General features: G+C 36.0%; 1 protein-coding gene across 1 annotated transcript; it reads left to right on the top strand.

Annotated features, from left to right (window-relative positions):
- Nucleotides 1-6,725: 6,725 nt before the first annotated feature.
- LOC147452203 (protein LEAD-SENSITIVE 1-like) lies at nucleotides 6,726-9,040 on the top strand. Its single transcript, XM_086517976.1, has 2 exons — nucleotides 6,726-6,937; nucleotides 8,195-9,040. Exons 1-2 carry the CDS (start codon nucleotides 6,844-6,846, stop codon nucleotides 8,881-8,883), a joined length of 783 nt encoding a protein of 260 aa, XP_086374102.1. The 5' UTR covers nucleotides 6,726-6,843; the 3' UTR covers nucleotides 8,884-9,040.
- The last annotated feature ends 514 nt before the right edge of the window (nucleotides 9,041-9,554 follow it).

Below are 9,554 nucleotides of genomic sequence, written 5' to 3' on the forward strand. Positions count from 1 at the left end.
CTAACTTATGTAGAAACATCAAGACATGACACGGAGTAGAAACTCAACGTTCATGGGGGTAACCGACTTATCTGTGGCTGGAAAGCCATCATTATCATCAAAATATACCAAGGAGTCGAAGGTGTCTTGAAACAAACTGTCTTAAGGATGATCCATCATATCTTTCCTAATTCAATCAGTTTTAACCCAAAAAATTCTTTTCTACTTTATAAACAAATGCACGTTGATTCTTGGAAGTTACCTTTCATTTTTTACCAACTATTCCTTTTCTGATTCTTACTCACTCCTTACGTATGCAATGTTAACTTATAAAAGAACTTAAACTATTTAAAGACTTAATTGAATAATGGGAAAACCCATATGGGATTGATTGGTCATCTGCTGCTACGTTAGCGCCTGAAGACACTTCTTCGTATACCTACTACTAGGCCCAGCTTCATCGTCGTGCGACGCTCTTGTTCGTTTTGGAGCTACGTCCTCAACATCAGATGTAGGATTTGCTCGGGTCCTTTTAAGTGCCATAACTTCTTATCCTTATAAAAAGGATGTCTAATCATTAGGTAAATTATCCAAAAGCTAAACTTAACCTTTGTATCCAATTTTATCCAAATCTAGGTCAAATTTATAGTCTTAATTGGTAAATTCTTGACCTAGTAATTTCTTATTTTCCTATATAGGTATGATAACTTTTTCCACCCCTTTCCTAAGGGTTTTCTAAGCTATCCCAATTTTCTTATAATTTTTTATATCTTTTTTCTAATTTCCCCATCAAATTTTATGCTTGGAATCTACTTATTTTGAGCTTAATATTTATTCTATTTATTTTCTCTTAAAGAATTCATTTCCTCAACTTTATATCACAGGTTTACACTTACTAGAATTTTCCTAAAAACTTTTGACCGCAAAGTTTATTTACTTTAATTGATCTATTGCTAAAAATAGGACTTTTGGTCAATTATAATTTCCTAACCTCACTAACTAACTATGGTATAATTACCACAAATAGATAAAAATATTTTTTACCTATGGTAATTATCTTAATATTTTCCAACTTGATTATATAATTTCTATCTTCAATTTTTAGCTAAAATTAGGATAATTTGACTTAAATAAATATTTATACTACTTTTCTAACCTTGACATAATTATCAAGGCCTTTTCATCATGTAATGTAGCTATAATAAATAGCATGTAATCATATAGCATGATTTACTAATTTTTCGCTTTAGTCTTTAGCTAGATTTAGTATAATTTGACTTAGATAAATATCTATACTACTTTTCTAACCTTGACATAATTATCACGGCCTCTTTATCCTATAATATAGCTCTGATAAATAACATGTAATCATATATAATAATTTATTAATTTCCCCCTTTAGTTTTTAGCTAGAATTAGTATAATTTGACTTAGATAAATATCTATACTACTTTTCTAACCTTGACATAATTATCACGGCCTCTTTATCTTATAATATAGCTCTGATAAATAACATGTAATCATATAGAATGATTTATTAATTTCCCCCTTTAGTTTTTAGCTAGAATTAGTATAGTTTGACTTAGATAAATATCTATACTACTTTTCTAACTTTGACATAATTATCACGGCCTCTTTATTCTATAATATAGCTCTCATAAATAGCATGTAATCATATAGCATGATTTACTAATTTTCCCCTTTAGTTTTTAGCTAGAGTTAGTATAGTTTGACTTAGATAAATATCTATACTACTTTTCTAACCTTGACATAATTATCATGGCCTTTCTATCCTATAATATTGCTCTGATAAATAACATGTAATCATATAGTATGATTTACTAATTTCTCCCTTTAGTTTTTAGCTAGAATTAGTATAATTTGACTTAGATAAATATCTATACTTTTTTTTTAACCTTAACATAATTATCACAACCTCTTTATCTTATAATCTAACTCTAATAAATAGCATGTAATCATAGCACATGATTTACTAATTTCCCCCTTAAATTTACTCTCAAAAATAGTGTTTTTCTACTAAGATAATTAACTAAACTAATTATCTGTGGTTAAGATAATTATCACAGGTTTTTTAAGATGTGATTTACTTTTGATAATTATCTCAAATCATTTTGAATTAATTTTCTATTTTCCCCTTTTTAATTTTCCCTAAAACAGTATAATTATACTGAGATAATTAGTTAAAATAATTATCTGAGGTTACGATAATTATCAAGAGTTTCATAAGATGTGATTTACCTTTGGTAATTATCTCAAAGAATTGTGAATCAATTTGCTATTTTCTCCTTTTAATTTCTCCTAAAAATAGTGTAATTATGCTGAGATAATTGGTTAAAATAATTATCTGAGATTAAGATAATTATCATGAGTTCCATAAGATGTAGTTAATATCTGATAATTATCCTAAAGAATTTTGAATCAATTTTCTATTTTCCCCCTTTTAATTTGTCCTAAAAGCAGTGTAATTCTACTAAGATAATTAAGTAAAATAATTATCTGAAGTTAAAATAATTATCACAAGTTTCTTAAGATGTAATTAACCACTGATAATTATCTTAAAGCATTTCGAATCAATTTGCTATTTTCTCCCTTTTAATTTGTCCTAAAAACAATGTAATTCTACTAAGATAATTAAATAAACTAGTTAACATCATTATCACGGATTAAATAAGATGTAATTAACCTCTAATAAATAACTCAAAGCATTTTGAAATAATTTACTATTTTTCCCTTTTTAATTTGTCCTAAAAATAGTGTAATTCTGCTAAGATAATTAGGTGAATTAATTATCTAAGATTAACATAACTATCACAGATTTTCTAAGATGTAATTAACCTCTAATCAATATCTCAAATCATTTTGAATCAAGTTGCTATTTTCCCCCTTTTAATTTGTCATAAAAACTGTGTAATTCTGCTAAGATAATTAGGTAAATTAGTTATCTGAGGTTAACATAATTATCACGAATTCTCTAAGATGCGATTAACCTTTTATAAATAACTTAAAGCATTTTAAATCAATTTGTCATTTTCCATATTTTAGTTTGTCCTTAAAAAAGTGTAATTCTGCTAAGATAATGAGGTAAATTAATTATATGAGGTTAATATAATTATCACGTGTTCCCTAAAATGTGAGTAACCTCTGATAAATAACTCAAAGCATTTTGAATCAATTTTTTATTTTTCCTATTTTAGTTTGTCATATAAACATTGTAATTCTGCTAAGATAATTAGGTAAATTAATTATCTAAGGTTAACATAATTATCACGAATTCCCTAAGATATGAATAGCCTCTGATAATTATATTAAAACATTTTGAATCAATTTGATTCTTTTTCCCTTTATTTTTCTCTCAAAAATAGTGTAATTCAGCCAATTTAACACAGCTCTGATAATTATCTCAACTTAATCTAAACTTAATTAATATAATTTCCATTAATTTATGGTTAAAATAGATAATTTCAGTCCTAATATGAAATAATAATAAATTAGCTTAATATCCCTAAGCTTAATCACAATAATCAGCAGAGAATATTTAATTAAGAGAGGATTTTTGAGTATACATAGGATTAATCTTTAATCTATTAAGAAAATAGGTTAACTTAGCTTTGCTAATTAAGAAGGATTAGGCTAATTACCGTTTAATTAACCAACTAGAGCTTGATCTCTAGTGATTTCTACGTAGCGGTCTCTCTAGATGAGAGAGAGAGTGTGCCAAGGCTCCGAGTCTGTCTGAAATTGTGAAGCAAGGGTCATATTTATAGGTTTCTGAGCACTCACAGGCTGGAAAATGGCAGTAACTTGCATCCCAAGCAGCCCTACAGGTCAAAAAATGCCCCTTGCTGCTAAATCTAGTCTGGGAGAGTTCATCATTACCCCACACAGCCCCTCAGATACACAGAATCGATTTCTACTAGTTTGTTGACTTTTTAATGATTAATTTTGAAAATATCTGCAATTTCTAGAACCTTAGGATAAAAAGTCTTTAGCAGTAATAATTACTCAAACCATTCAATTTTACTTAACTAATCAAATTCATAGTATAACATTTCAGAGCCCGTAACTTTTCCAAATTTTATCGGAATTCTGGAGAGACCACACTGTCAACTCTCCACCATACTTTTGTATGGCACTTCTGTATGCCGTGCACTATATACTTAACATCTTCAATTTATGACGCTTCATTGCAGGATGAAATGTTTAGCTATTCACATTCCTTTTCTGTAGCTTGAGTCAAAGATCAGCGTGTAGCTTGGACAATCCAAAAACATATGTACAACATTTCAGGTCAGTAAAGCACTTCATTTCAAATTGCAATCCATTGATGCTTTATCAATTTGCTTATTCTAGAATTTTGTACATTGCTTCCTTCAGTTTGCTTTATTTGCATGATGCTTTTAGAACTATACAATAGATGTCGATCAACATCTATATATGTAAGGTTTCCAGTTTCTGAAACCTTAAAGATTGTATAAAGCTTAATCAAACTGATATGATTAAGAAACGAAAGTTGTACCCTGCCCCGTAGCATTTATATGTTGCGCCAAGCAAACGCATAGTCATGGGGAGTTGGATAAAGACAATGAACCTTGCAGTGTAGTCCAGATGGAGTTATGCATGTGCAATCAAAATGTCCAATGTTGTGAGTATATGTTCTCCCTGCCAAACACAAAATACGCATTAGGATAAATATAGGGAATGTAGCATATTAATTAAGCTTAAATAGAGATAGATCTAATTTTATTGCAAGTATATGTTCTTCCTGCCAGATATTTCGTCTTTGTTTGTTACTCTTAAGAGTTGAAGACGAGAAACTACTTTTCTTTTTCGAGCCAATGTAGAATAAGTTCTCAAGGGAGAGTTTTGAAATCGCTGGCTGACATGGGGACAAGCAACCTTACCAAAATCTTGTTTGGAGTTGATGCCCTCATGTCTAGGAGATAAAGCAACCCCCACTAACATTCCTAAATGAAAAGGGTTTCAGAGGAATGGGTTTGGGTAAGTGCAAAGTATTTATAAAATCACAATTGGATCCCAAGCCCTTGCTTACAACTCCTTGATTAAGAGCTTTGTGAATATTTGCATATACTTTGTCCCTATTTGCATACATTTTTATTTTTCCAGGCATCTTATGATTCCTTGCTTACAACTAACGTTCACATGAGATCCACATTCTCGACACAGCTTATTGTATTTGACTGACAAGAAACGGTTCCATCTTTCACAAGCCATAGATAACCCAAAACCCCTGAAAATCACTCACAAGGAAAAACAAGACAATGTCACTGTTTGCCTCGTCGGCATATTGGAATCGGCCTTCTTTTGTAGTGAAGGCTCAATACCTAATTATAAGCCTACCAGGGCCTTCCCCACGTAGCGATCATAGCAGCTTTGTGTGCAACAAGACCCAGTGGCCAGCTGAACAGTATGTCTAGCCTTGACTACCTTAATCAACTCGTTTCTGCAGGAGCAACTAGTCATGGCTAGCATTATGTCGCTCCGAGTATAGCTCATGCAGATCTAATAACCCTGTGCCCTCGGCCATCCTTCAATGTTCATGGAAATGATATGCAGCAAGTCCCCATGCCTAATTCTCAAGACTCACACCAATTCTTTCCTGTGTTGTTTGCCCATGCAGCAGCAAATCGGGCAAAATCGAAAAGGAGTACCGGAGACCTTGCAAACCCTAGTTATATTTCGCAGATCATCAACCTGGAAGGTACTTCGGATGCTTGTCAAAGATCAGATATTTCGTGCGATCAATCCATGGTAGAGGTCTGTTCTAGTGCTACTGAAACAGGAGATATACTCTCAAAGATTAGATATTTCGTGCGATCAAGCCATGGCAGAGGTCTGCTATAGTGCTACTGAAATAGAAGATATACTCTCAAAGATTAGATATTACGTATGATCGAGCCATGGCAGAGGTCTGTTCTAGTGCTACTGAAACAGAAGATATCAGATTTCAATCGATGATCAATTGACATAATCTGGAGTCGAGTCACCAAACCTGCTGTTTCTGGGGAACCTACGAACTGGAACTGCCTGTCCGAGTGCTGCCTGTGGTACCTACGATCTACTGGACGTCTCTGTCTGCGAACTGCTTCTGGAGAACCTGCGACACTGTAGTGTACGTGCGAAGGTGTTGTACTTGGGGCGTTTTTATTTATTATTAAGCAGGTTTTTTTAGCTTTTTGCTAGCGTGAAAAGCTGCCAGTGAGAAGCTGCCACATGGTGGCTTGTGCAATCGGATAGCCTCCACACTATCTCGCACGGGCAATTTCAAATGGGATCTACGGTTGAGGTGATTCGGACGGTCAGATGCACATTTGTAAATTCGGAACATTTGATAAATTAGAGGAGAAAAGTAAATTCGGGTAGGCTTGTAAATTCAGGGCAGTCCGCACCCCATGTCTTGAAACCGCGACCTCCCCACTGCGAGCCATGTGCACTAACCGCTACGCATTGAAATATAAGAGATTCGAGTATGTCATGTTGTAAATGTGGGCCAACTAGTAAATTCGGGACAAATTTGTAAATTCGAGCACACTAATAAATTCGGAGCAATTCTCGAATCTGACGATCCACGATTGGTGCGCCCCGCTTTTTTCCTCCTCCACCATTGATCCCGTGGGGTGGGATCAAATAGGGGGAAATGACCCTTTGGCTCACCTAGTAATGATGGCATTCCTCTCCATCCCAAGTATGGTTGTGGTCTAAGTGGATGCTAAAATTATGGCGTAAGAGTCGCACTCACTTTCTCCCCATCGCTCGAACTTCTCGTGCAGAATACAAGGAAGCAGGTGAGCGAGCGAGAGAACGAGACTCGGAGGGAAGAATTTGATGGGCGTTCTTTCTAACCGCGTTTCGCGAGAAGAGCTGCAGGCCGGCGATCACGTCTACTCCTGGCGCTTTGCGTATTCCTATGCCCACCATGGTCAGTCTCTCTCTCTCTCTCTCTCTCTCTCTCTCTCTCTCTCTCTCTCTCTCCGCGATTTGCTTTCTCTGCGATCTGCGAAGTTTTACCCTTAGCGTGGGGTATTGATGTTTGGATCTGGACAGTCTGAAAGTGCAAGCGTGTTGCAAGTGCCGGAGAGTCCCTCTCTCTCTCAGACACACACACACACACACACAAACCAACACACGCGTGGAAAATGCGAAATGTATGTTACATATGTGCATGCACAGAAAGCATCGTCAACTAGTTTCTTTACATTGTTATGCCAAATGCATGTACAACATTCTTAATTGGTTTTCTTACACGTTGTTACGATATGGCTACATCTCTCGTGGAGCAGCAGCTTTCCAAGAAGAATGATTATATCAATTACAAATTACAAATTCTAGTGCCTAGGATCAACATCCGCAACTGTGCACAAGTTGTTATGCATGGCCTTTCCTATGCAAATATCTTTGCAGTTGTTGCGGGGAGAATCTTCACTGCCATTTATGTTGGATAATGGCAATACGTTGAAGGAGAAATCATCGTAGCATAGTGGTTGATAAATAAACCCGGGCTTTGATTCTTCGTGAAGGAAAACAAGGTGAAAAGTCACAATGGCCTGCATAAGAGGATGAGAAAGAGTCTGTGTTGCCCAACACTACTCAAAGCCCCTCTCTAGAGAAATAGGACAAATTAATGTTAACTATCTCTCACATTGGCCTACAGAGACGAAAGACAATGCTTAGCTAATGCCTCTCTTAGGCAGTGCTCATGCGAGGCTTAGTTATCCGTAAGTTCAATGATCACTAAATCTCTGTCATGCGAAGAGGGTGGGCTTAAGACAATTGTGCAAGGCTGTAGTGCGTTAGTTGTGAGAATACGTTGCCAAGTACCTTAACTCAAGGGACTTCAAAGGCAGAGCAGGTTGAAAAGCACTAGTGCGAACCTGAGGCTGTATTCAAATTCCCGTAGTTACATGTAACAGATAAATATGTCTCGTGCGAGCATGCTGCTATAAGAAATAGGAAAAAAAAAGTTTCCTTCATTGACAACCTTTATCCAATTCTCCTCAATTGCTCCCAAGACTTGAATGCTTTACTAGGGCTTTATGTAGGCCAAAATGAGACTTGTGTGCAATCTGTCAATGAAAATGCATGATTGAAGAAACAGCAGGTTAACGTTGCTTTCAATGTTGTGGGCATGCTAAATACGATACTTCAAGCTCTTTGTCATTGACATTGCAATTTGCAGGTATTTACGTTGGCGATGGGAAGGTGATTCATTTCACAAGAGGGCAGGGACAGGAGCTTGGCACAGGGACTGTTCTTGACAATGTGCTTTCAAGTTTTGGCTCGTCTCCTTCTCATGCTTACACCCCTTGTAACCAATGCGGATTGAATACTGACAGTAATGGGGTTTTGCTCTCTTGCTTAGATTGTTTTCTGTGTGGGTACCCCCTTTACCGCTTCGAATATGGGGAGAATACAGCTGTTTTTCTTTTCAAAGCTCGAGGTGGAACCTGCACCCTTGCGTTGGCGGATGCTTCCGAGGTGGTTCTTCATCGTGCCAAGTATCTCCTAGAGAACGGGTTCGGTGGGTATCACATATTTCGAAAGAATTGCGAGGATTTTGCAATGTATTGCAAGACAGGGCTTCTTATAGTGGACGGCAATTCAATTGGGACGAGCGGGCAAGCAAGTTCTTTTCTTGGGGCTCCGTTGGCAGCGGTAGCGTCTTCTCCTCTCAGATTTATCATGGCAGAGCCATGGGGGCTGGTTGCGGTGAGCGCAAGTATGTATTGCTTGAGTAGGTATGTTGCAGATTTGGGCAACCGCAGGGATGTTACAAAAGTAGCTGTGGAGGATTTGGTTGCACAAGTTATTCCCGAAGCTCTTGTCACTCCGCTAAGGATTGAAGAGATGGAGAGGAAAGAAAAGTAATTTCTCAACTGATTATTTATACATTGTTAAATTTCACTTAACATTGGTGGTAGCTTCTTGTACATACTAATTATGTCTTAGAGGGGATTTTCTGCTTGGCAACATCAAACTTTGTTTACATTTTTCTCCATATAGAAGGTTTTCAATAGAGTTGTTATGTTGCTTGAGTCAAATGCTGCTTAAATGTTGCAATTATGCCGAGGCCCTTGGGCACTTCATGGCGAGAGCACTCTAGATGAGTGATAACAAGGCATAGAGTTTAAGCACTAGGTCTAAGGTGGTGAAAGCACCTTTTGCTTTGCTGGACCTATCTATGGAAATGGGCTAATGTGTGAAATGGGGTTTCATTTATTGTCTTAAGACACATGAATGCCCAAAATTAACAATGGTTGTGTTCTCTTGTTGGTGCGTCCATAAGAATTTACTTTGCATTGTTTAAACTCTTTCTTGTTATAGCTTCTTGCATGATAATACTGTCATTACACACTTCAAAACATGGAAAGATGAGCTTATTCTCTTGGTGTTTTTTGAGGTAAGTTTGTAGGTAGGAAGTACATTAAGTGCTTGCATGAACATACAGGCGTTGCATATTTTAACATGAAAAGTTGAGCTTAAGCTCTTGATATTACATTGAAGTAAATTTGTGCACTTTCATAACACCGCCAAATTTT

Source organism: Adiantum capillus-veneris, chromosome 8 (assembly GCF_014529385.1).
Source record: "Adiantum capillus-veneris isolate H3 chromosome 8, ASM1452938v2, whole genome shotgun sequence".
Classification (NCBI taxonomy): Eukaryota; Viridiplantae; Streptophyta; class Polypodiopsida; order Polypodiales; family Pteridaceae; genus Adiantum; species Adiantum capillus-veneris.

Excerpts from the sequence above, each read along its gene's own strand:
- LOC147452203 (XM_086517976.1), top strand. The coding sequence starts at position 6,844 with ATGGGCGTTCTTTCTAACCGCGTTTCGCGAGAAGAGCTGCAGGCCGGC. Across the intron at positions 6,938-8,194 it reads GTATTCCTATGCCCACCATG|GTATTTACGTTGGCGATGGG; the intron begins GTCAGTCTCTCT and ends TGCAATTTGCAG.